Genomic DNA, 26,119 nt, shown 5'->3' on the forward strand with positions numbered 1-26,119 from the left:
GATGGTCTTCTTCCAGTTCCCATGACCCCTTTGCTCCTGGTGGCGCTCTTCCTCTGACCATTGTCTTCCAGACTCTTTCTCTTCCTGCCCAGATGTCATCTCCTGTCATGGATTTCAACTGAGGATCCACAGGTCCCCACTTTCCAATTCTCTCCCTCTACACACTACCGTCTGAGGGCCTATGATGTGCTGGGCGCTGGATGGATGGCAGTGACTCAGACAGACCCGTGTGTCTGACCACCTCTGAAAGGCAGGGCACATGAGCCACCTCCCTCCCCCTCCCAGGCTCCACACTTCCAAATACAGCTCCTCCGTCCACGCAGCTGCCCAGACCAGAGATGGGGCCTCCCCCACACTCTGGCTCCCTTGCCCACCAACAGCCGGTCCCCAAATCCTATTTTACTTTCTAAATATTTCTCCCAACCTCTCTCAACAGCCACCAAGAAAGCTCTTTTCACCCCCCTCCCACAGTGGCCTGGGGAGGTAACATTTAAGCAGGAGAGCTAGAGAGGGGAAGAGAGAAGGAGGGAGCAGGAAGAGGGTTCCAGGCAGGGGAAGAGCCTAGGCCAAGGGCTCCACAGACTCAGTGAGGGAATGGGAGGGCAGGCGGGGTCAGCGGTGGATGACGGGTCAAGGACCAGAGGGCGGGCTTCACAGGAGTGGGGACTTTATCCTGAAAGCACCAGGAAGCCACTCAAGGATTTTGCTCAGGGGAGCAGCATGAAAAAATTTACGAGCTCCTTCTGGCTGCCATGTGAGGGTCAGGTCAGAGGGAAACCAGAGCAGAAGATGGAGAGCTCCCACAGTGGTCCCACTAGGGGACAAACAGCACAGACTCTCCGTGCAGTGTGACACAGGCCTTGGCCTCCAGAAGCTGCTCAGACTGAGCCAGAACGCTCCTGCCTGGGGCCCAAAGTTGAGGCAGGAAGTTGTTGTTCTAGGGCCCTGGGTCCTGCTGCCACCACAGCCACTCACAGCAGCCGGGGCTCCTCCTGGGGCCAAGCTCAGTTCTTAGAGGGTGCCCTCTCTCCCAGTCAGCACAGCCACGCCCTGGGGCGCTGTCCAGCCCTTTGCCCCCCTTGGCAGGTAAGTTGTTCCGGTAGCATAACATCACAGTGGGCGATGCTCCTACAAGGAGCCCAGTGAGCAGGACGAGCTCAGGTTTTGGAGTTCAAAGTCCATCTCCCTCCTGTGGGTGCCATATCACCATGGGCAAGAGCTCTCCCCTCTGTGGACCGCCAGATCCTCTCAGGAAAAGGATTTCTTTTGGAGGGTGGAGAGAGAAACAGATGAGGCTACTTATGTGTCCTGGGAAAGATAGCTGACTCTGAAGCCAAACGGCCTGGGTTTGAATCCCAGCTCTGCTATAAAGGCTGTGTGACCTTGGGAAAGTTACCCAATCTCTCTGTTTACTAGGTCTAGCATGTTTGAGAAACACCCGGTGTGGCTAAGCAAAGAGTAGTAAAAGAGGTCAGAGAGTTAATGAGGGCTTTGTAGGACTTAGGGGCCGCGTGCAGACTTTGGCTTTGACCCTGAGCAAGATGGGAGTGTGGGTGGGTTCTGAACAGAGGTGTGAGCTGATCAGACTGTGTTTTAAGACCATTGTTCTGACTACAGTAGTATGGGGATCGCAGATGGAGAAGGCCAGAGCGGACACCTGGAGACCAGTCAAGAGGCCACTGTAATAGCTCAGATGAGGGATGCTGGGGACTCAGGCCAGGGTGGTGACAGAGAGGAGCGAGTGACCAGATTCAGAATGTGCTTTGGAGAAACAGCCGACAGGGCGTGAAGGAGCTTGAGAAAGAGGAGGAAGAAGGCCCCGGGGAGGATGGAATCGCAGAGCTGAAGGAAGAAGAAACAAGTGAGAACAGTCAACTGAGGCAGAAAAGGGGCCACTGATTTGGCCCGGAGGCAGAGGGCTCAGAGGCCAGATGCCCCACCTTCCCTCCCAGCCCTGGCCCCACCCGGCGTCCTCCAGCGTGTTTATGGGTGTCCATATCTGAGTCTGGCCAACTCCCAGGTCCCCCTCCTGCTGACCTCGAGATCAAACTCCAGCTGGCGGCCACCCCCTCCTCCAGGGCCTAGACTGCTCCCCGGACACCGAGGCGACATGGAATAGGGGAAATCCAACCAGCCGCCCAGGCTGGCGTCTCCTTGCCCTCTTCCCTCCACCCCACCCCAGACATTCTGGCCTCTTGCTCCGCTAATGAGTGCCCTATGACCCCCTAATGAGCACAGCAATTAGATCTCATCTTGGTGGCTAGCGACCTGCCCTAATGGCCTCATTAGGGGCCTGCAGCAAAGGTCAGTGGCTTGACATGGGCAAAGGACAGGCAGAGGGAAACCAATGGCTTCACCCCATTTAGCCAGAGCCATATGTTGTAGTTAATGCTATCATGGTCAAGAGACACTGATGGATCACTTAGCACGCTCAGCCCTGGGTAAGCATTTTTCCTACATGACTTCACCTTACCTCCAGCTGGCAGGGTAAGGGTCCAGGCATGGACTCAGGGTCACACCTGTGCTTACTGGACAAGTAGCCTCACCTATCAGGACTCAGTTTCTCATCCATAAAATGGAGAGAATTACAGACCTACCTCACAAGCTGTCGTGAGGACTCAGTTATGTTAACCCAGGTACAGCGCTTAAAGCGATGCTTGGCATGCAGTAAATGCTAATATTCTTATATAGTTAAACGGAAGTTAAATCAATTGTTGCTTCCTAGGGCAGAAAAAGGTCAGTGGAAGTACGATGAGATGGAGACAAGTGTTCTCGCCAGTACTCTCTCAGGGGCTTGGAAGAGATGCTCCCAGGAATTGGGGGCAAATTCCCAGGATTTCCCAATTCCCTTCTGAGGCTCACCGAGGGGATTCTGGCTTAGGGAGCAGAGCGTCCAAATCTGGGTCCAGAGCTGAGCTGCTCAAGGCAATGAGGGAGAGGTGGAGCCCTCCCAGCTCCAAACAAAATGAACGTTGGGTAAATACAGGAAGGACACCGTCTGCTGAGGGAGAGGCGGGGTGGAGTGGAGGAGGGGCCCCATCTCCCAGGTCAGCTCTGGAGGAAGGCCCTATTCTAATCCTCAAACTACCGAGGCCAAGGCCACAGCGAGGAAACAATGTGTCCAGATTTGAATCCAGATCCACTGGCCCCCAAAGTCCCTGTTCTTAAGTGCTGGACCTAAGAGAGGGGCCATGATGAGCCCTTGAGGTGGGGGAGGGAGGGGTGGATCTCCCTTACTGGGGGGCCCTGGGGACCCTTGGGCCCAGCAGCATCCACGAGAGCTGAGGCAGGAGGTGCCTTCTCATTTGGAAGATGAGGGGTTTGGGCCCAGAGAGGGGAGCCGGCTCTCCACGCCTCCCAGTAGGTTACCACCATGATGGTGCAGGAAGAGCTTCGGGGTCAGACCATGCGGGGTCACTGACCATCCTATTTCCTTGTCATGTGGCCTTGGGCAACTGCCTTCACTTCTGAGCCTGCTCTCTCCTCAGGGAGATGGAGACAGCAACACCTGCCTCCTCCAGGTGGGGAGGGATTAAATCGCTGACTCAAGGAGAGGGCCCGGCCCAGCACTGGGAGATGTTCAGCAAATGTGTACCAGAATCTTGTGTGGGGGTGTCACCTGCCACGAGCTCTTGACCAAGTCAAAAAACAGTGACCGCTTCGGCTCTGGGAAATGCCTCCACGTGTGTGTACGTGTGCGCAGGTGTGCAAGGTGAGGCAAGCTCCTCCTGGCTCACCTGGCAGCTAGAGGACAAGAGTCCAAGGCACAGAAGGCAGAAGACTTGGGCTGTGGGTCTCCAGCTCAGGGCTGAGGTCCCCGTGTCCCCACACACCCCCTCTTCTGGCTGGGGGCTGGCTTGATCCCACAGGGATACAGGAAGGAGCACCGACCCTGGAATTCTCCAGAGGCTTCTTCGTCCAACTGTGGACCCCGCCCAAATCCTGGGGAGGAAGGCCTCTCATCCACGGACTCACCTGCCATAGTATAAGATGGTCTCGGGCCTGATGGCTCCATCCAGGTGGACATGCAGTTCCACCTGCAGGGGCAGAGGGAAGAGAGAGATGAGAACACACACCTCCGTGAAGGCCTGAAGGACCCATGAGAGGGTTCGTGTTAGTACAAACCATGATAACCACTGGTCACCACTTACAGGACGCTTCACATACACCACCAGACTCCTCACACACACCATCTCATGTGATCCTTGTCCGTAGGGTGGATTTAACTGTAATCTCTATCTTTCCTAGCTGAGACCAGTGAGGTTCAGAGAGGTTAACTAACTTGTCCAAGGCCACACAGCAAGCAAGTGATGGAAGCAGAAACCCAACCCAGTGCCTTTGCTCTCCACCACAGCTGCTAAGTGGCAGATGGGAATTCTAACCCCAGCCCATTTCTGAAGCTGGTGGTCTTAAACATGAGGCCAGCCATGGTCCCGTAGGAACTACAGAGCCCCCAGCCACCACACAGGCCGATGCTGCTCTCACCCAACTCACTCAACAAAATCCAACTTGAACAAAAAGGGTTGACCTGACTTCTTGGACTAGTGAATAACACAATGCAATTCAAAAATCAGGCTCCATTTTCAAAAGCAGGTGTTACTTAAGCATAGCTTACCAGGAATCAGTACCAGGCCACACAAGACCTCTCCAGTGCTCTAGAAACGGCATCAATCTGTGGCCAACTTAGCGATCACCTCCCACGTGCTCAGCCCCACGGGCACCACCCCGCACACAAAACCAAGAGTGTAAGCACAAGGACTGTGGAGACAATCCCGTCAGGCTTGGGCTCCCAGCTCTGCCCCTTCTCCTGCTGTGTGATCCTAGATAACACGCTTATCTCTCTGAACCTATTTCCTCAACTGAAAAGCAGCAGGAAAGACCACCTCCCTGTCCAAGAACAACTGCACGGCTTTAAAAAAACAGTGTAGTGGACACGCGTGGCCCACAGGAAACAGCCCGTTGTTTTCCGTGAGCTGTTAAGAGAAGCACAGCCGACACTAGGAGACAATGGGAAAGCGACTCTGCCATCCGCCCGTTCCAGGTCACGGAGGAAATGCTCCCCCGCCAGGGGGAGAGAGATCCAGAAAACTCTCAATTGACATCTCCCCCAGGGTGGTGCCTTCTCTGGAACTTGGGGACTTGGACAAGAAAGTGGCTGCCCTGGCTGGGGAGGTAGGGAGTGGTCAGGGAGCTGTTGGCCCAAGGGCATCCCAGGAGCACCTACAGAGCTGCCTCCTGCAGAGGAAACCCGGCCTGGGGCCAGGGACACGGCAGGAACAGAGCCACCCAGCCCTCCTATCAGCAGGACATCTGAGTAATCAGATCTCTCTGGAAGTCATCCAGCCAGCAAAGGACAGAGCAGCATGCTACCCAGACTCCCAGACTCGGAGTCAAGTTAGTTATGGATTCCCTGACAAAATGAGTTCAAGGCCCACCCAGCCAAATGTTTACTGGGTTCTCAAAAAATGCTCAGCATTGGGAGCACAGAAGCTTCCAGTCCAGGGAACTGCCGACCAGCTGTGTGACCTTGAAGAGGTGACCTCACCTCTCTGAACCTCCATTTTCGTATCCTTAACCTTCACATGGCCGTGGGTTGGATTCAGCCAGAGAGGCAGGGAAGCATTGTGGTTAGAGCTGGAATCTGACTCCTCCGCTCACCCCTGGGGACAGTTACTTCACTTGCAGTGCTCCGGCGTCCTCATCTGTCCAATGGGGAGGACAACATGCTTTCCTCCTACGGCTCCTTGAGGCTTAACTGTGTTAACGCACAGTCACGCATCGCTTAACGATGCCAAGTCATTCCCACCTTAAAAACACACAATTCTCTTGACCCACCTCCGCCTCCACCTCCAGCCCCGTCCTAGGCCCTTTCTCCCCCTTCAGGCGTAAAATTCTTGAAAGAATGAACTTTCTCCGTTTCCTTACCTCCACTTATTCCTTACCCTGCTCCGCTATAGGTCCTGCCCCCTTGGCCTCTCAATGGTTCCTTTAGGGCAGCCTTCTCAACCTTGGCTCCATGTGTTGTGCGTGCATGGATGCGTGTGTGTGTGTGTGCTACGCATGCACACATGTATTTTAAAGAAGCAGATAATTTAAAACAAAGCAAAACAAGGAACCTGGGCCCGGGCCCACCTCCAAGGATTATGATTTAATTGACCTGGGGTGGGCCCAGCGTGGATAACTTTCCAGAGCTTCCCGGAGGCTCCTAATGGGTAGCTGGGTTGCGAACCCCTGCCCCAGGGGTCCCAGCATCCTGTGGCCTTAGCCCCAGGGACATGTTTCTGCTCTCCTACCCTCCACCTCTGGCAGAAACCGACCGTATTCGTTTCCTGTAGCTGCCGAAACAAAATACCACACATCAGGTGACTTAGAACCATTTTCTCACAGTTCTGGAGGCTGGAAGTCCAAGATCAAGGTGTCGGCAGGGCCACATTCTGAGAACTGCGTCATTAGGCCATTTCATCACTGTGCAAACATCACAGAGTGCACTTACACCAACCTAGATGGCGGAGCCTACTACACACCCAGGCTCCATGGTCCCGACCTTACGGCAGCGCCATCACCTATGTGGTCCATCATTGCCAGGAACGTTATGTGGCACGTGACTGTAGTGTGCTTAGACCAGTGCTTGACGTGTAGTAAATACTAAAGCCTCAACTCAGAATCCTTCATTCACCAAACTGTCGCGGCCCTGCTGGCGGTAGGAATGCAGAGGTAAGATAAAGGGACACAGTCCCCCTCCTGTGACGCCTACAGTCCAGAAAGGGAGACATGAAGTGTCACATTGATAAATGTACAATCACGAGCCAAGACAATCCCTCAGGATGTGCACACACGGTCCTGAGAGAGGTAACAAACAAAAGGACTGACCCAGCCAGCGGGCCAACAGTGGCTTCCCGAGAAGCAGAGCTCGAGCTGAGATCGGAAGGATGGAGAGGGGCCAAGCGGGCAGAGGTGAGGCGGAGGCAGGAAGGACATCCCAGGCAGAGGGAGCAGCGTGTGCAAAGGTCGTGTGGTGGGAGAGGACGTGCGTGTGAGGAACTGAAGCACGGGTTCAGAGAAGGGAGGGCCGTGTGGGCCTCAAGGAGCAGGTGGGTTTTCTCCTGAGCATGCAGAGAAGCCACGACGAGGTGTGAAGCTGAAGAGGACGACTCGCAGTGAGACCAGAGAGGCTCCTGCGGGCAAGTTTAGGCGAGGTGACAGTGCCTCGGACCAGGGTGGCGAGGCGGATGTGGAAAAGCAGGTGGACAGGAGCGTCCAGGATGAAGCTTCAGGCTGGACCCGAGTGGACGGTGATTCCCACGCTGAGTCAGAGAACTCGGGAAGAAGACCCAGTGCAAAGGGCATCAGGAGGGGTGGGGTGCAGGGAGAGGCACGAGCAGTTACACAGGGATGCCTGTGAGACCTCCAAACGGAAAGGGAGGGAGCCAATGGACATGAGGGTTTGGAGCTCTCAGGGAGACTGAGGCTGGAGATGTAGCAAGAACATGGATGACCGAGGCTGTGGTCTCGAGTGAGCTCACCCAGGAGGGCATGTCGAGGAAAGGGCCTGGGACAAAGCCTTGACGAGCGCCAGCACCCCATGGCCTTACAGAGGAGAGGGAGCCCTGGGAAGAGTTGCCAGAGAGGCGGGAAGGAAACTGGAGCGTGTGGTGCGCAGAAGGCAAGGGGCCACCAGGTTTCAAGGAGGAGTGGCCCCCCCGCGAGGTGTAGGCTGAATGGTAGCCCCCCAAAGACGTCTATGTCCCAATCCCCAGAACCTGAATTACCTTAGGAGGCAAAAGACGTGATTAAGAATCTCGAGAAGAGTTTATCCGGATTAGCTGGGTGGGCCCTGCATGCAATCTCCTGCCTCCTTATGAGGAGGGCAGGCTGTTTGAAACCCACACACACAAGAGGAAGCAGCAACGGGACAGGAGGCAGACTGGAGCGATGCTGCCAAGGAACGCCCAGAGTCCCGAGAAGCTGGAAGTGGCACCGAGTCGATTCTCCCCCAGAACCGTGGACTTGAGTCTTCAGAACCGACAGAAAATAAGTTTGTTGTTTTAAGCTGCTCAGGGTGTGGTCATTTGTTACAGCAGCTACAGGAAACAAATACCGTTGGTTCCTGCCAGGGGTGGAGGAGGAGGAGAGCAGAAACGTCCCTGGGGCTAAGGCCGCTGGGCACGGGGACCCCGGGAGGAGTTCTCCACCCAGAGGCCCATCAGGAGGCCTGGGGAAGCTTCACAAAGTTACCCATGCTTGGGCTCACCCCAGATCAATTAAATCACAATCCTTGGAGGTGGGCCTGGGGACATGTTTTTTTGTGGTGTTTGTTTTTTGGGGGTTTTTTTGAGGAAGATTAGCCTTGAGCTAACATCTGCTGCCAATTCTCCTCTTTTTGCTGAGGAAGACTGGCCCTGAGCTAACATCCATGCCCATCTTCCTCTACTTTATACGTGGGACGCCTACCACAGCATGGCTTGCCAAGCGGAGCCATGTCTGCACACGGGATCCAAACTGGTGAACCCTGGGCCGCCGAAGTGGAACGTGCGCACTTAACTGCTGCGCCACCAGCCAGCCCATTTGTTTTTTAAATAATCCACTTTAAAAATAAAAACAGGGGGCCAAGTTGAGAACCACTGCCCTAGAATCATTCCAGAGGCCGGAGGGGACAGAACCCACACTGGAGCAGGGTAAGAAAACGGAGCCAGTTCAGACCACTCTTTCAAGAATTTCACCCCTGAACGCGGAGAAGGAACCTGGGATGGGGCTGGAGGTGGGTGTGGGTCAAGAGAGCTGTGTCTCAAGGTGGGAATGACTTGAGCACGTTTAAACGTCGATGGGGAAGACGGAAGCTGGGTGAAGAGCTGCGTGACGTCACTGAGCAGCCAGGAGAAGTCAGAAGGTGAAAATCAAGCCTGGCGGCAGAGCCTCGGAGTAGGAAAGTCAGGCAATGAATCGGGGCGGTTGTCTCTGCTGCCCTGCCCTGCCCCCTGCAACTCGGTGGGCCTCCATGGCTCCTCCTGGCCAAAGCATTTAGATGCCAATGCCAGACTCCCCAGAGCCCTCTCTCCACTCTGGCACAGCGACTGGCAATGTTCAGGATGGTGTCACCCATCTGACTGGGTCCCCGAATGACTGAGGAAGAGAAACCCCACTGAAGGCCTGTGATGGGCACACGGTGTGAGGAAACGACGCCTACCTCGGCTGTTTGAGGCCCGGCGGATCTGGGAATGTTGGCTACCGCAGCGCACCGCAGCCTATCCCGCCGACAACAAGCAAACACACCTCTCTGAACTCATAGTTATAGATCATGCTGGGAAAATGCACCAAGTGTCATGAGAAAAAGAAAACATCCACAGAAGGGGGGCGATTTAGAAAGTGTGTCCAGAAAAGATCACTTTGAGAAGGAGACAAATAGAGGAAGAGTTAGTGTCAGGGAGAAGGAAGGAGGGAGAGAGAATGGTTCCAGGCAGAGGGAGCTGCACGTGCTAAGTGTCTGGATCAGGGAGCTGTGAGGGAAACGGCTCGAGCGCAGAGAATGAGGTTGGTGGCGAGAGATGAGGCCAGAGAGAAAGTCAGGGAGATCTCACGGGTCACACTTAAGGAATCCACTAGAGTTTTAAAATGGGGAGTCACCTTTTAAAAGCTTTTTCTGGCTGCTGTGTGGAGAATGGGTTGGAGGGAAGCCAGAGCAGAAGGCAGAGAGCTGAGGCGGCGGTGCAGAGGGAGACAAGGGTGACAGGGAGGCACAGTGGCGCCAGACACGGTAGGTGCTCAGTACAACGAGCTCAGCGGTGTGTGGCGCACCTGGGCAGACGGCAAGCACCTAGGACAGTGCCTGGCACAGCAAAAGTGCTCAGTAGGTGTTGAATGACCAAGTGTTGGTTTCCTCCTCTCCCTGTTAGCCGTCAGCAGTGCTGCGTCCTCTCCCTGCTCTGAGGAAGGGGCTGACCTACCCCCTCGGGCCTCGCAGAGAACCTGGTCAAGGCAGAGTAGCCAGGGTTTCTTGACCAGCCCCCATAACCTGGGCACCGCACTCAGAACCTGGATGAGCCATGGGGGCCCACTTTCAGGCAGATGTCCCCTCCCCTTCTCCGCCCTGCTCTTGGCAATGAGCTGGGCAGTGCTCTCATGCCCCTGTGGCCTCGCTGCAGACTTTTGGGGCGAGGTCAGAAGACAGAGCAGCCCCAGGGCTGACAAATTGTTTCAGCCACACCTCCTCCAGGAAGTCCTCTGTGGTCAGCCACCGGGGCTCCTGTAGCTCCAAGGTGCAGAGCTGAAGGGGCCCGCAGTCCCTTGGGGCCTCCTGCTGACTCAGGGCCTGACTGAGCTCTCAGCTGCCGCTGCTGTGAGCTTCCCCAGAGGTTTCAGGAAGGCAAGGTGAGTCTTCACCAAGGGGGACATCCTGCGTGGCAACAGCCTAGGAACTCAGCACAGTTATCCATTTTATAGAAGACTGAGGCTCGGAGAGATGAAGGAACTTGCCCTAGAGCCCGGTCAGTAAGCTGTTTGACCCTAAAGCCAGAGGCCACAATCGCACGTGATACACTCCCTTCCTCCTGCATATCAGCACACTCGATACACTCCCTTCCTCCTGCATATCAGCACACTCGATACACTCCCTTTGTCCTGCACATCAGTGCTGAGTCAGTGCTGCTCAAATCTAAGCAGACTGATGAGTAAACAGGTGGAGGATGTTGATGGATGGCAGCTAGCATTGGCGGGCCCCCTGCCCCCGGCCAGCCTGCACTTGGTGTTTTACGTGGGGTGAATACGAGTATGATTCCCATTTTACAGCCGGGAAATTGAGGCACAGAGCAGTTAAGTAACTCACTCAAGCGCCCCCCAGCTGAAAAGTGGGCCCAGTCAGCCTGGCCCCAACTAGTTTCAATTCCTTGCTGTTCTCCTTCCGTGGTCACAAGGACACCAGAGGTTCTTTCTTTCTCCATCCTGCTGCTCTGGGGCCTCAGAGCCCTAGGGGATGCGGGTGAGCCTGCCCAACACTCGGGTCGCTACAGACTCAAACTTCACTCCTTCCCAAAGCCAGGCCCCGGGCCTACCCTCCCCTGCCCAAAGGTCACCCCCTAGGACAACTGGGCAAGTGGACAAGTTTCTCCCAGCTCACAGGGCCCCTTCCTGCCCGAGCCAAGCCCACCCTGAGGCCGGATGTGGAATCAGGAGGCTGGCTGGCCCCCCCCGCCTCACTGTGTGACCACAGACACCCCACTTCCATCACCCACTGCAGCCCGGGGGAGGGAATGTACACACCTGAGGGCCTGCTGCTTGCCAGCCAGTCAGCACATCGATTCCCCCGGGACCCCAGGACCTTGGTTTTATCAGCCTATTTCACAGAGAAGGGAGCTGGGGTTCAGGGAATTGTCCACCTGAGCTCTCAGCTGCTAAGAGCCAGGAAGGGATCCAGTCTCAGTCCATCTGAAGCCCAAGGCCACCCTGATTCTAACTCCTGCCCCCACACCCACCCCAAAGCGCAGTGGCAAATCAGCAAAGTTAACAGCTTCGACTTGAGTTTTAGGGAGATCTGGGTTCACATCAAGCTGTGCTGCTTTCCGGCTGTGTGACTGGCAAGTTCCTTCCCCTCTCTGAGCCTCAGTTTCTTCATATGTAAATGAAGATGAGAGGACCCACTTCAGAGGACGGTTGTGAGCAGTGAGGGAGTTAATATATGCAAAGCAATCAGAACAGCACCTGATTCGGAGCAAACATTCAAACATGAGAAAGAAGCAAGTACACTGGGACTTAGCTCCCACTCGCCTCTGCATCAGGAAGGGGCAGTTTTGAGACCCTGCGGTTCTGACCCGAGCCAGCTCACTCGCCAGTCCACAGCTTCGAGGCTCTCAGCTTTTGAGCAGCCTTGGGCAGGTCACTTCGCTTCTCCAGCTCAGTTCCCTCATCTGTAGATGAGATGAAGACATCTGCCTTGTTGAGCTGTCCAGAGGAATCCGTGAGATAAGTCACGGAAGGTGCCTGGTACCCACAAACACTCAGATGACAGCCACTGTTAGTACTGTTACAATAACAGGCACGCGACAAGCACTGCCCTCCGTGACAAAGAACTCCTGAGGCCTGCGGAGTTTTCCAGCCTTCCCTCCTGTGGAAACACGCTGATAAGGGCCATCCCTCTGTCCCTCTTTGTGCTTCCTCCAAGGCCCAACAGGTGCTCAGGAAGCATTTGATGGAATGACACAATCAAACCAGGTAGGCAGCTGCCTAGGGGCTTGCTACTCCAAGCGTGGTCCATGAACCAGCAGCATCAGCATCCTCTGGGAGCTTGTCAGAAGTGCAGCATCTTAGGCCCCACACAGACCTCCTGACTCACAGTGTGAACAGTAACAGAAGTCAGGTGATTTGAGTACACATAAGGTCCGGAAAGCACGGCCCCGCTCTGCCTTCTTAAAGCTGGCCAGGTCCTGGGCCTCACCTGGTGGTCAGTATGAGAAGCCAGAGAGCCCAGCAGAGGCTCCTGTCCCAGAGGCCTGCACCTGGGGCTCTGGCATCTCCACGGCCCCAAAGGCTTCTGCAGAGGCAGTTCAGGGAAGCTGGTTAGGGGCACGGCATTTCTTAAGCCAGCCTCCCTGGGCTCAGCTGGGCCACTTCCTAGCTGTGATCTTGGGTCTAGTTAACCTCTCTGTGCCTCTGTTTCTTCATCTATAAAATGAGATGACATCAGTTACCTTGCAGAGTCACTGCTAGGATCAAGTGAATTAATGCAGGTAACGTGTTCAGAATGGTGCCTGGCACAGAGCAATAACTCGGTAAGCCCCAGCTATCAATACTAATATCCTCATTATTATCTGCTCCACCCACGGGAGGGCAAGGAGCTGGCTCTGGTTACAGGGGCTCCGAGATTCATGCTCCTTCTGGCTTCCCCTACCAGCTCAGGCACGTTCCTGCCTCATGATAATATAAAAGTTATCACACCTCACGTGCACAGCGGGTATCCTGGCAAGCATCAACCATAACTTCCAGACCCTCCCACAAGCAGGTGGGGCTCATTTCCCAGGGGTGGGAGCTGAGGCCCAGAGAGCAGAAGCATCTGCCACCTTGAGTCAGAGGAGAAGATTGGGTGAAGCCAAAAAAATGGGGATAATAGTCCCTCCCTCGTGGGGCTATTATAAACGTGTTGCAAGGATCAAATTGGCGTATACAGCAAGTTCTACAGAAGTGTTGCTTTTTACCTTCATAACTCCCATTTCATTCCCAATCAAGGGGCTTTGTCTGCTGTCTTAGGATTCATATCAGGGTAAGATGCTTCCCCAGCCCAAAGGCAGAGAGAATTCAAAAGCATTAAAAAAAAAAAAAAAAGCCTTCAAAGCGAAGAGGCACTAATGTCCGGGCACGGGGCATCCAGACGGGGTGTGGAGGAGGCATGAGGTCGGGACAGGAGTGCTGCCCTCACACTTGAAACATCTGGCAGGGAGTAGCTGAACATCTGCCCTGTGGTGGGGGCATCAGCAGTGGGGGCCAGGGCTTACTCCACAGAGCGTCCCCTCTCTTCCCCTCCAACTCACACACAGGCTTGTCACCAACACTTTGTAGTAGCCATCATCATCCCTCACATCTGTCTCTCGGAGAGGGAAGCTGAGGCCGACTGAAGCTCACTCCTTCCCAAGCCCCCCAGCTGTCTCAAACCCCACTAGCTGATTCACTCTGCTGGGTGGATTCCTGGGTCCCCCCCCCTCCCTGGGCTGAATCCCAGTGCTCCCAAGCTCGCCAAGTGGGCCCGGACCCTCCCTGACCGCACCATTCCCAAGGCACCACAGCTGGTGGGAGGAGGGACAGGAAGTTATCCCCCAGAGCCAGCAGCTGTGGCTTAGCCCCAAGTGAACTCCACCAGGGCCCAGGGCCCACCCAGCCCCTCTGCCCCTAGCGTGGAGAGAGGGGGCCCTGCTCCCCACCCTCCCCTCCCCTCCCCGGCATGGCTCATGATTCTTGGGCACATCCAACAGTGTGGGCTCTTCCCCGCTTATGAAGCAATCATAGTGTTGGAGTCTAAACCTGTTACTGTTCACTGAGCGCTCAGGATGCCTTGTCTACAACACTAAGTGCCTAGAGGTGTGGACACTGGGCCCCATTTTACAGGTGCGGTTCAGAGAAGTCAAGCCCCATGCCTAGGCTCACACAGCTGCTCAGGGCAGGGCTGGAAGCCCATTTGAGAGATCTATCTAGTGAAACTGAAACCCACATGGTCTAAGTCAGGGGCAGAAGCAGAACTCGGAGGCCAGCTAGGGGCGCCCCGGATTCAGGACCCTCCCTGCCTCGTTGGCTCTCGTTCGACAGCCTGGAGGCGGGCAAGGGCCTGAACTAACGGAAGGAAGCGCCTGCAGGGGCCCACTTCGCCCCTGGGCCCGCCAGCCAGACAAGGAAGCAGACCCCCGGACCCCGAGGCCCCGCCCCCGCTCACTTTGGGCTTGTCGAAAGCCGGCGTCGGGGTCATGGTGCCAGGTGTGCGCGGCGGCGCTGCGCTCTCCGCCGGAGGCCGAAGGTCCCTGCACGGTGGGTGGCCGGAACGCTTCCCGGGCGGCCCGCCACGCTCCTCTTAACCGGGCCCGGCCCCGCCCCCGGGCCCGCCCCGGGCCCGCCCCTCCCGAAGCCCCCGCCCCGCCCGAAGCCCCCGCCCCGCCGTGCCCAGCGGCGCTTTCCTGCAATTCCCGCCCAGCACCCAGGACAAACCCGAGTTCTCTCCGGGCTGTGGTCAGCCCGAAAACCCCGGCCCGGGACGCGGACTTGCAGCCACCTGTGAGCTCAGGCTGCAGCCGTCCGGCCGGGCTCTGCCTCCGGCCTGGCCCCTGAAGCCCGCTCACGCTGCTGCCCCCGCGCCTGCTGCGTGCCAGGCCCGCGCTGGGAACCTGCGCGCATCACAAACCTCGTGGGGCTTGCACTCTACTGGGCGAGTCACACGCTCCACACCTAATCACACAACACAAATGTGTAATTAGGGAGCTTTAATGGGGACCAGCCGGGGCCTGCAGATCGGGGGAAGGCTTCTCTGAGGACTTGAAGGAGTTTCCCGGCGAAGGGGGTTGGGGCGGGTGGGGGTGGAGTGGAAGAGGGCAGCCCGGGTGGAGAGGCCATCCTATGTGAGACCCCAGGAGATGGGGAATGCAAGCAGGGGACGGGGGCACAGCAAATCCCCTCCTAGGCATTTACCCTCGAGAAACCTGAGCCCCTGCAGCCAGAGAGCATCTTGGAGAATGTTCACGCAATGCTGTTTTTGTTAACAAAAACAATGGAGACACCCCAAATGCCGATCCACAGGCGAGTGGGCATTTCACACCATGGACTATTACACAGCAGCGAAATTGACTGAACTTCAGCTGTAGACAACGACGCAGATCTGGCTCAGAAAAAAATGTTGGGTGAAAAAATAAGTCACAGGAAACTATAGATTATCACGCAACTTTGAGAATGTATAATAAAAGGAAAATCAAAAATATGCATGTTTAGACACATACATCAGTAGAAAAATTTAAAGCAAGGGAAAGTTAAACACCAGTTTGAGAAGAATGGTTATCTCAGGGGAATGGAGTGGGGGAGGAGGCACACACAGGTGCACTCGGGTTGTTGATCCTCTTCCAGTACTTGGATGGGATGGTGGTTTTATTTCATTTCATTATATTATAAAGAAATTAACAAGTCCATAAATAAAGAGAAAAGAGAGGCATGATAGAGTCAAACTTTTATTTGGAAAAATACTCTCCAGCTACTCGAAGTGTGGTCCAGGAATCATCAGCATTGAGATCATCTGGGAGCCCGTTAGACCCGCAGACTCTCAGACCCCACCATAGACCTACTGAACTGGAATCTGTATTTTACCAAGCACCCCAGGTGGCTTGTGTGCACGTTGCAGGTTAAGCCTGGGCTCGCTGCTGTGAGGGGAAGGCCTGACAGAGGGGCCAGATGAAGCAGGAAGGAGGCAACCCAGTGGTCCAGGTGGAGATGCTGGTGACGGTGGGGGAGACGGGGAACACTGGATTCAGGCTACATTTAAGAGGTGAAATCAGCTGGACTTGGGTTGGGTTGTAGTGGGAGTGGGGGAGAGAGTGGGTCAAAAATGATTCTTCAAAGGGTTTTTTTGTAAGACCCTTGCCTGGCTCTCCATGTTACTCAGGATGAATAATAACGGCTCCATTTATTGAGACATACTCAGAGCCAGGTACTCTGAGAAGCACTTTATAAGCACCATCCCATTTACTCTTTACAGCAATGCTGTGAAATAGGAACTGAGCTCCTCGTTTTACAGATGAGAACACTGAGGCTCAGAGAAAGGAACAGCCTGCTTGGTGCATGTGTTGTAAGTGGCAGAGCTGGGATTCCAATTTGAATCTGACTCCAGAACCTTCACTCCCCACCTTGTTACTATCTCCTCAGCCCCTGTCGTGACATTCAAGTCCCTCTCCAACATCAGTCCCACCGATTCCCAGCACGTTCCTCAAAGGCAAGTCAACCTGGATGACTTGCTGGTTGATTAAAGGTGACACAAGTTCTTTGCTATTTCTCCCATTGTGAGATGGAGTTTAATGTTCCTCCTTTTGTACCTGGGCTGGACTGAATGACTTATCTGATTGATGGAATATAGTGGAAATTATATTCCTGGACTTGGAGCCTAGGTCATAAGAAGCCTTGCAGCTTCCATCGAGGCCTCTTGAACATTCTCTCCAGAAACCCTGAGTCGCTATGTGGAAAGTCCGACTACCTGGAGGCCGTCACCCTGGAGAATCCACGCAGTCACTCTAGTCGACAGTCCAGCTCAGTGCAGCCTGTCTGCCATCCCTACCAGGAAACCAAGCATGTTAGTGAACCCTCCAGACCAGAACAGCTGCCTGCTGAATACGTGACTTCAGTCATGCCGTGAGGAACAGAAGAATTACCTAGGTGAGCCCAGCCCGAATCTTGACCTACAAAATTGTGACAGAAAAGACAATGGTTGTTATTTGAAGCCACTAAGTCTCGGGGTGGATTGTTATGCAGCAGCAAATAACAGGGATGCTAGCTCCTCCCCACCCCAACCCCTCCAGTCTCTGCACCTTAGTTTGCTCCATCCTGACACTGGAAAAGCCTCTTCCCTGTTCCTGGACTTGTGCTTTCCAAGCAGGTCAAACCCAAAGGAAAATGATCAGGCCGTGTGCTGCAGATCTCCTAGTTGCCTCACCAGATGCACTCTCTACCCTCTTCCACGCTGCTCTGTGTCAAGCAGCCTGACCACGGTGGAAACGCCAATGGGCTCTGTTGCCCTCTGGCTTCTGGTTGGGTTTGGCAGATAGAGGGCACCAGCAGGAGATCAGAAAGTGGGAGGATGGAGAAGATAGGAAGTTTATTCCCTCTCTTCTTCTTGCACAATTACTGGGTCAACAGGGCCTCTCTACCAAGGCAACAGCTCCTGGCAGGTCCTCTCCTTACCATACTCTTCCCTCCTACCCCTTTCTTGAAAGGCAATGATTCCTTTTGTTACTAGCCTCGGGCCACTGCACTGCCCTTTCCCTAAACCCTGCTCTGAGTTAGAGTTCCCCCAGCAGCAGAGCCTGAGATCAAGATTTGAGTGCAAGTAGTTTTTGTGGGGAGAGATCCCAGGAAACACCGGAAGGGGAATGCGGAAGTAGGACAGGAAGTGAGAGAAGCCGCTATGAGTGGGTGGCCAGACAGACACCTGGAGCTCAGTCCCTCAGGGGGGTTCTGGGAGGTGATGTAGCATCTGTCTCAGAGTTAACCCAATTGAGGAGTGAGGACGCTGAGGGGGTTTATCCACCCCCTGCCCTCTGACATTGAGGGCTGCTTCCGGGATGTTAACTTCCTGTGCTCAACCCACTGCTAAGCTTGCTCCCCTGGCTGGCAAACCCCTGCGGCAGAAAGAGCTCAAGAGACTGACGCAGGAATTAGCAGTAAGCAGCTGTTGCATAGAGGTGATGCTGCAGGCACGTGGGTGGGGCACTGACAGCTACACCTGCCCACACCTTTGTAAATAATGCTTTGTTTTTTATTTTTCAGCCCTATTGAGGTATCACTGACAAAATTGTAGGATATTTAAAATGTACAATGTGATGATTTGATATACATATTCATCGTGAAAGGATTCCTCCCATTGAGTTAATTAACACACCCATCATGTCACATATTTACCTCTGGTTTTTTTTTTGGTGAGAACATTTAAGTTCTACTTTCTTAGCATATTTCAGTTGTACAACAGTGTTATCAACTATAGTCACCTTTTTATGCATCAGATCGTCATTCCTTATTCATCTTATAACAGAATGTAAATAATTCCTTTATTAAACTCACTCAATTTGAGGGGGTCACCCGGTTCCTGCCAGGACCCTGGGTGATCCAGGCTGGCCTTGAACTTCTCCGCATCAATACACAGTGAGTCAATGTCGACAGAGTTGGAGGAGGGATGGAGAGAGATACCCTCCCCCAAATTCATTATCCACACAGCACGTCGTTCGTGTGTGAAGACAAGAGAGCTACATTCTCAAACATGCAGGAGTTCTAACTCTCATCATTCCTGAAAAATCTAGCTCAAGATCTAATTCCGGCCAACAACGAGAAATAAATGAAAACAGAGAACTCATGAATAAGAATATCCCAATCTGAAAGAATACTGGTCGGAGGGATTATCTCCAGTTAAACAAAGAATTAGGTTGTGACAATAACATTGATAACTTAGGACAACAGCATAAATGTAATTGTTAAAGTTGTGAAGGGGAAAGGTTACATAATGAAAAAAAATCAGGCTTTCAAGGTAGATGCATTAGCTGGGGTAACCCTAGCTACTGTAACACATAGAATGTTACAAATACCTGGCAAATAAGCTAGAAATAGAGTTCTTGCTTCTGTAACAATTCTGGGTGGATGGCAACTCTCTATTCTTTCTGGGACTCAGGCTGAATCTATAACGTGTGGGTCTCAAGGTCACCCTGGAGTTCATCTTTATTCCGCCATTCAGAGGGGGAAGAGAGGGTTAAGGAGTGTTTGGGGTTCAAGGGCCCAGGCTCAGAAGGCCCCTTGAGCCCACTCTCAGTCACGGCACAGCCGGGTCGTATGGCCCACTGAATCACGGAGGAGACTGGGAAATGTAGTCCAGCAGCTGCCGGGGAAGGAGGGGAGAGTAGGGATGTGGGTGAGCTTCTGGCAGTTTCTGCTGGAGCAGGAGTGCATCTCACTCGAGGAAGCCCTTTTGCTCCCCTTCCCACAATACTTGTCATCATCTTCCCTATATCGGAGAGTCACGTGGCGTTGTCTAATTTTACCGGCCAACTGGATGGTCTTCAAAGGCAGGACAGGTTCCACTGCTCCTGGATCTCCAGTCCTGGCCCAGGGCCTGGTGGAGAGGAGGAGCTTCTTACGTGTTGGTGGAATGATGAAATGTAAGTGGGCAATTCAGGTCGTTGTTCTCGAGCTCCTGAGATATATGGGAAGCCCTCACCTGAGCACGACCTTGTGTACAGCGCTGTGCAGGCTCAGGCTGCCTTGGGCTGAGGGAGGGCGAGTGGATGTCTCAGGGAAAGGATTTGACCACAAAGCAAATTAATCCCTCCTCACCCCACACACTTATACAAAATATGTGTCACAATAAAGGCTATCATTTATTGAGCACCAATTATGTGCTGATCACCATGAGAAGGGATTCAGGTGTGTGTGATGTCATCTAGTCCTCCCAGTGGCCCTGTGAGCTGGGTACTGTGATTAATCTCATTTGCTAGTGAGGAAACCAAGGCTCCAAGTGATCACTGGTGAGAGGTGAAACTAGATTTGGGTGTGACTATGCTAGACCTCGGAGCCTGTGCTCTTGACTTCTGTCGGTCTCCAGGAGAAAGTGGGTTAGGTCAGACAGAGCCCAGCCGTCAACTTGATACAGTATGACAAGGGTCATGAAGTATTTCTTCCTCCTTGGCTCTACTGACTTCCTCTGTGAAACTTCAAGCAAGGGATTGGGAAGTCAACAGTTGCAAACTCAAATGCTGACAGAGCAAGCACGGGATGCAGAGAGTCTGGAGTTTGCGCTCCATCCAAGTTCCGTGACTTTGGGCAAGTCCTCTTTGAGCCTTGACTTCCTCACCTGCTGAGTGCGGATAACCATGAGAGCAAGCTCACAGGATAATACACATCCATATCCAGCTCCTGGAATAACCCATATATATACCTAGCTCATAGGCTACCCCATTTATATACCTAGATCATAGGATAACCTGTATATACATACCTAGCTCAGAGACGGTGAAGTAGGGGAGCAGATGCCCTATTTGAATGCTGCCATCCTGAAACATGAATCCAGTGTTGTCAGATCCTCCAATTACTCAAGAACAGCCAGAAACCTCAATTTTAATGTTTAAAACATGTTTGAATTTTTAAAACTTGGTATGAGCTAAAGACAACATCTGTGGGCCAGATTTTGACCCGGCCCTGTGGACTCCATAATAGCTAAGGTCTCTGCAGATTCTGATCTTCTAGTATCTCCAAATAGAAAGAGGAAAAGTGAGGGGTTGTACACAACTTGAATTTATCAGACAGCATTAGGATCAGCTGCATACAACAGAAAACCATAAAATAACAGTGGCCAAAAACAAGAAAAAAGTTGATTTCTCTGTCATGTAAAAGAAGTCCAAAGGTGGGCACTGCAGGGCTGGCATGGCAACTCTTTGAAGATGGCTTCTTCCATCTCTCTGCTCTGTCATCTCCGGCATGTGACCCTTATCCTCATTGTCCAGGCTGGCTGCTGGAGCATTGGCCATCACATCACTGTTTCAATGAGCAGCATGGAAGAAGAGCCTTCTTCTTTTAAAGATACTTCCTGATTTCCTCATAATGTTTCCACTTATATAGTCACATGGCCACGTGTAATGACAAAAGAGACTGGGAAATGGCTTGTAGCTGGGAGGCAAGGTAGCTAGTTAAAAGGGGAGGTCCTGTTACTAAAGAAGAGGACGATAATGGATCCTGGAAGGCAACTGGCCATTTCTGCCACATAAAAGAGCCTGGTGAGTGGGGAGTGTGTGTGGATAGGTGTTACCAGGCAGCCGGACTCTGCCGTCCACTTCACCTCTCCTGCCTCATGTGTCTTTGAGCCTCTGTCTGACCAAGAGACGAAAAGAAGAGGACAAGACAGAAAGATGCCAGCTGAACATAAGAATGGAAACAGCAACTTACCAAGGACCTGCTGCGTCCCAGGCCCGGTGCTGAGCCCTGTGTGAACACCATCTCAGATTATCTTCTTCCCGTCTCTCCCGCATGGGAGCCTCCTGCTGTGGCTGGGAGGGGTCATGTCCTGCCTGTGCCAGCTGGAGTAGGAGACTAGAAACCCAGTTGTCCCCCAGACGGGTAACCAGCCAGCCCTTCTGTTTTAGTTCTGCTCTGCACCTTGGTCTTTGGAGAGTCCTGGTCCCTCCAGTCCTGAGGCTTTCTGAGGATCTATAAATTGCCTTGAGTCCTGATGGCTCCCCATGAACAGTCAGCTTTCAGCTTCTCGGGTTTCTTAAGTCAGTTCCCACTCACCATCTGCTTCCCAGCTTCCAGAATTCAGTCAACTCCTCTTATCTGCTGTTATCTGCTCACGTGGTCTCTTTCTCCCAGTGAATAGGTGTGCTTTTTTTCACATTGCCTTTATGTCATCTTATTGGCATTTCAGAGAACAGTGGAGGTAAATAAATGTATTCAGGCTGCCCTGTTGAACTGGCAGCCTCCAGCCTGCATTCTTGACGGGGGGGAGCCCTCAGCCATCAGGAGGATGGTACAGCATTCACATCCCGCCTCCTCCTCCCTCACTCAGCCCCGCAGGCCCCGGGACTCGCAGCGCATGGGGCCCTCTTTCTCCCTCTCTGAGCACAGGCCTGTTTCTCTCCCACCTCCACAGCCCCAGGGGTCCTGCCTCCCTCTTCTCTGCACCCAGACGGGACTGGGCAGGCCTGTGGCAGGTGGCTATGAGTCCTTGGTGTGACTCATTACTGAGAAGTTAGGTGTGGGCTTTAATGAGTTAAAATTCAAAGCTGGGGATGACAGCCAGTCATTTCTAAATTGGAATCTCAGAGCAAATCGACGCCCAAAGGCATACTCCCACTGTGTTTACAACGGCGTCCAAAGTCAATGCTCAAGAGAAAAGCTGGATGGAGTCGCACTTGTCCTTGCAAACCCCTGAGGAAGGTGTCGGGTTGGACACAGACACACTGGCTCTTGGTGACTCTGACACAACCTGCACTTCCTCCAGGTTTCCTCCCCGTGTCTTGGTTAAGTGCCTGCAGGAGATCCTGGTTTGGGTTGAGAAGCCATGTTGTATGAACAACAGACATCTTGAGACCCTAGAATCCCCCTCATGATGCTCATAAGAGGCACATGATCCCCAAGAACTAGGGGGACCAGCATCCTGGTTTGGTGGGACTGAGGAGTTTCCTGGGATGCAGGACTTTCAGTGCTAAAACCAAGACAGTTCTGGGGAAACCGGGATGGTTGGTCCCCCTGTGAGAACACCTGTAACAGCAGTTCGCTCCTCGTACACCCTCCGTGGCATGTACTTATTGCACATGCAGCTTCGAATAGTTATTCCCTGCTGTTTACCACCCCACCTGCCCCACCCCGCCCCACCCCACCTTGCCTAGCAAGGCAGGTGATGGAGGGGTTCAGAGAGACCAGGATGCCTGCGTCCAAACCCCAGCTCCAACACTCGCTGGCTGTGAAGTAAGTCACTTCACCTCTCTCTGCCTCAGTTTCTATAAAATGGGAATCATAAGAACAAGTTCTACCCCATAGGGTTGTTGCAAGGATTAAGTGAGTTAATAGATGTGGAACACTTGGAACACACACAGGTCCCTTATCTAAAACCTGATGTCTCAGGGCCCTCATGAGCTTTGGGATTTGGGGCGTTTTTGGGTTTTACAAAGCACATACCAGGGCCAGCCCCATGGCTGAGTGGTTAAGTTCGCATGCTCCGCTTCAGCGACCCAGGCTTTTATTTTTTTTTTAAAGATTTTATTTTTTCCTTTTTTTCCCCAAAGCCCCCCGGTACATAGTTGTATATTTTAGTTGTGGATCCTTCTAGTTGTGGCATGTGGGATGCTGCCTCAGCGTGGTTTGATGAGCAGTGCCATGTCCGCGCCCAGGATTCGAACCAACGAAACACTGGCCGCCTGCAGCGGAGCGCGCGAACTTAACCACTCGGCCACGGGGCCAGCCCCCTCAGCGACCCAGGCTTTTGCCGGTTCGAATCCTGGGCGCGGTCATGGAACCGCTCATCAGGCCACGCCGGAACGGCGTCCCACATGCCACGACTAGAAGGACCCACAACTAAAATTATACAACTATGTAGTGGGGGGCTTTGGGGAGAGAGGAAAAAAAAGATTGGCAACAGATGTTAGCTCAGGTGCCGATCTTTAAAATAAAAAAAGCACATGCCATATGTTATATAACATACCAGTGGGGTCGGGGTTAGCATCCCATAATTAAACACATTAATATTTCTGCAGAGAATAATGTATGAATATTCATATATCTGTTCAATTTAGGTTTTTGCCACCAAATGAGTTTTGGTGCTAAACGTAAAGTATTTTGTTCAGAACTTTTCGGTTCTCAGGGGCATAAGTGAGGCATGTAGGCCTGTGTAAGATTTGCTGTCATTATTGTCTGAGGACATCTGGTGTAACCACCGTGGACTCTCTTCTTGAGGACAACTCAGAACTTTTGTGCCCGCGGCCCCTGTGGGTTCAAGGAGTTTCTTAGCAGGGCCTCTGTGTACCAATAGCTTTGTGAAGGCTGAGGCGACACTCTTTTCTTCTTTCTCTACCCAGGCCCTCAATTTAGTGATTTCTCTCTGTTCCTTCCAATATGCTGATGGTAGTGGCGGTGGTGGTGGTGGTCGTTGTTGATGGTGGGTGGTGGGTGGTGGGGTGGTGGTGGTGATGGTGGTGATAGTGGCGGTGGTAGTTGGTGGGTGGTGGGTGGGGGTGGGGGTGGGGTGGCGGTAGTTGGTAGTTGGCAGGTGGTGGTGGGGGTGGGGGTGATGGCAAACTCAAGTCTCCAGGAGCCTTTCCCAGTCTGAGCTGGGGGAGCCAGCTGGCTCCCAATGGGAGAGGGGACGTACGCAGTGGAGAAATGACCAAGAAGCTGCGTTTCTGGCAAAGCCGCCATGGTTCCAGGCAGTGGTCTGGTCTGGGCAGACGAGATAGTGGAGCCCAAGAGGAGCCTCTCAGCAGCTCCTGGGTGTCTACAAACATCTCCACGGCGGCATCTACAGAAAAGCGTCGGAGGGGAATCTAGAAGTGTCCTCAGTTGGGGTGCGTTTTCTCTGAGCACTCCAGGCGAAGCATGGCTGACAGGTACTCAAGGTATTGGGGAGTTACAGCACTACGAGAGGGGAAGGAGAAGGCCCCAGCATAGCCATGGGGAGAGGGTCACCTGGAACCCCTCACTGGCCTCACAGGGCTCCTCCGAGCCCTCCGGACAGGGACATTCCTGTCGCAGCCACCTCAACATGAGATTATCTTGCAAGTTCATTTCTTTCAGGATTCAATTGTCTGGGAGGGAAAATGGACTCCTGCTTCTTGTCAGTGGAGCTTCAGCCATCAAGGACATGGGCCTTTCCCCAAACGGAGAGAGAAGGGGAGGATTGGGGTCGGGCTTCCACACCAGACGCATGGCTCTACCCCCTTGGGGAGGGAACCTTATTTTGCCTGTCAGGCATTTCTAAGCCTTATGCAAACTGTAGAATCACCCAGAAGCCATGGCTTCCCCCTCCTCTTTTCATCCCCTCCGCCATCTGGGTGTCCCCTTCCCCTCTTGACCCCACCACCTCAAAAGGGCCCTAGACTTTGAACATCTCCCTCTTTTGATTGTTACGGGCTACAAACGTTGGTTCTTTACCTGCCACACAAAAGGGGTCGAATAACAACTGGAACGCTAGGCTATGGCCAGGAAAGGGTTTCGATTTCGGGTGATGCCAGCCAGGAGATGAGAGTGAGCCCTCAAATTCGTCTCATCTCCTGGAAAGATGAGAAGCCAGGGGGTTCAAAGGTTGCAAGGAATGTGTCTGCTTGTGTGGGGGTGGGGGCAGGGGTGGAGGGGAGTGTGGGAGTGGAGGGGAGCCTGTGGCCTGGCTGGTCGGAGCCTCCCCACCAGCCTGCATCTGGCTTTGGGAGGCTTCTTACAGGGAGGAGGAGGAGATGATAATGAAATCCAGGCGGCTGTCCTTGGTTGTCGGCCTCTGTGGCGGGGATGGTGGGTTCTGGTGCCAGGAAGTCAGGGAGTAAGCGGGAAAGGGGATGAGCACTTTGGTTTGAGCCCCACATATGCTGGGTTCCATGTGGGGGAACCACTGTCAGGGCTGGTGTGATCCTCACCCCGTAATCCAATCTCCTCTCTGCTCACAGGAAAGAAAGATCCCAAGAAGGAACCCTGGGGAGGAGTCAGGAGACTCCAGTCCAAGTTCCAGCTCTGCCCCCAACACACTGTGACCTTGGGCTGGTCCCCTGTCCTCTCTGTGCCTCAATTTCCCCATATCTTTGAGGAAGAGATTGAATTTGATCAGGAGCTGCAAAATCAAATAACTCTAGGAGCCAGGGAGATTAAGTTCAGGGATCGGGGGAACTAGAAAATGCCAGCCGGGCTGAAGGGGGCGGCAGTTACAAACTTCCATCGCCACGTGGAAAAGTGTTGCCAGATTTCTGATTTTTCCAGAGAAGCTGTATTGGCAGGAGAGGCTGCTATAACAAACAAACCCAAAGCTCAGGGCCTTAATACAGTAAAGGATTATTTCCTGATCCCACCACAGTCCAGTGTGGCCCCGTAGGAGGCTCTGCATGGCATGGAGGGGCCCCACTCCTTTGGTCTTGCGGCTCTGCCGTCTCCTAGGGCCTAGGAGTCCTCGCCTGGATCTTCTGCTTCTGGCCAGCAGTCAGGGAAGAGAGCGAGGAGGATGGGAGGGAGGTTTGAGGGACCAGGCAGGAAGTGGTGCGTATTACTTCTGCCTACACTCCACTGGTTAGAATGTGGTCACGTGGTCCCACCCAACTGCAAGTGAGGCTATGTACCGGGAGGAAAAGGATATGGGTTTGGGGAAAGCTAGCCAGACTCTGCCACAAGCTGGGAATGTGGATTTTATGTGAAACCTTCTAATTTTTAAATATTGGCAAATAATTCA

The 26,119-nt window shown here is 53.5% G+C and overlaps 1 protein-coding gene and 1 long non-coding RNA gene across 2 annotated transcripts in view; both read right to left on the minus strand.

Moving 5' to 3' along the window:
- The window catches only part of ADA (adenosine deaminase), a 28,032-nt gene extending 13,498 nt beyond the window's left edge, over positions 1-14,534 (minus strand). Inside the window, exons 1-2 of the mRNA XM_046678764.1 lie at positions 14,408-14,534; positions 3,976-4,037 (exon numbers count right to left, since the gene is read on the minus strand). Of these exons, the coding sequence (XP_046534720.1) occupies positions 3,976-4,037; positions 14,408-14,440 (95 nt within the window). The 5' untranslated portion in view covers positions 14,441-14,534. The remainder of the gene's footprint in view (positions 1-3,975; positions 4,038-14,407) is intronic.
- A 1,136-nt stretch (positions 14,535-15,670) lies between these two features.
- Positions 15,671-21,489, minus strand: LOC124248819 (uncharacterized). The gene is made up of 2 exons (XR_006891149.1): positions 21,145-21,489; positions 15,671-16,901 (listed from the first exon to the last, which is right to left on the minus strand). It is a non-coding gene; the product is annotated as an uncharacterized LOC124248819 (long non-coding RNA).
- Positions 21,490-26,119: the final 4,630 nt, after the last annotated feature.

The sequence above is a fragment of the Equus quagga genome, chromosome 12 (assembly GCF_021613505.1).
Source record: "Equus quagga isolate Etosha38 chromosome 12, UCLA_HA_Equagga_1.0, whole genome shotgun sequence".
NCBI classification, from domain to species: Eukaryota; Metazoa; Chordata; class Mammalia; order Perissodactyla; family Equidae; genus Equus; species Equus quagga.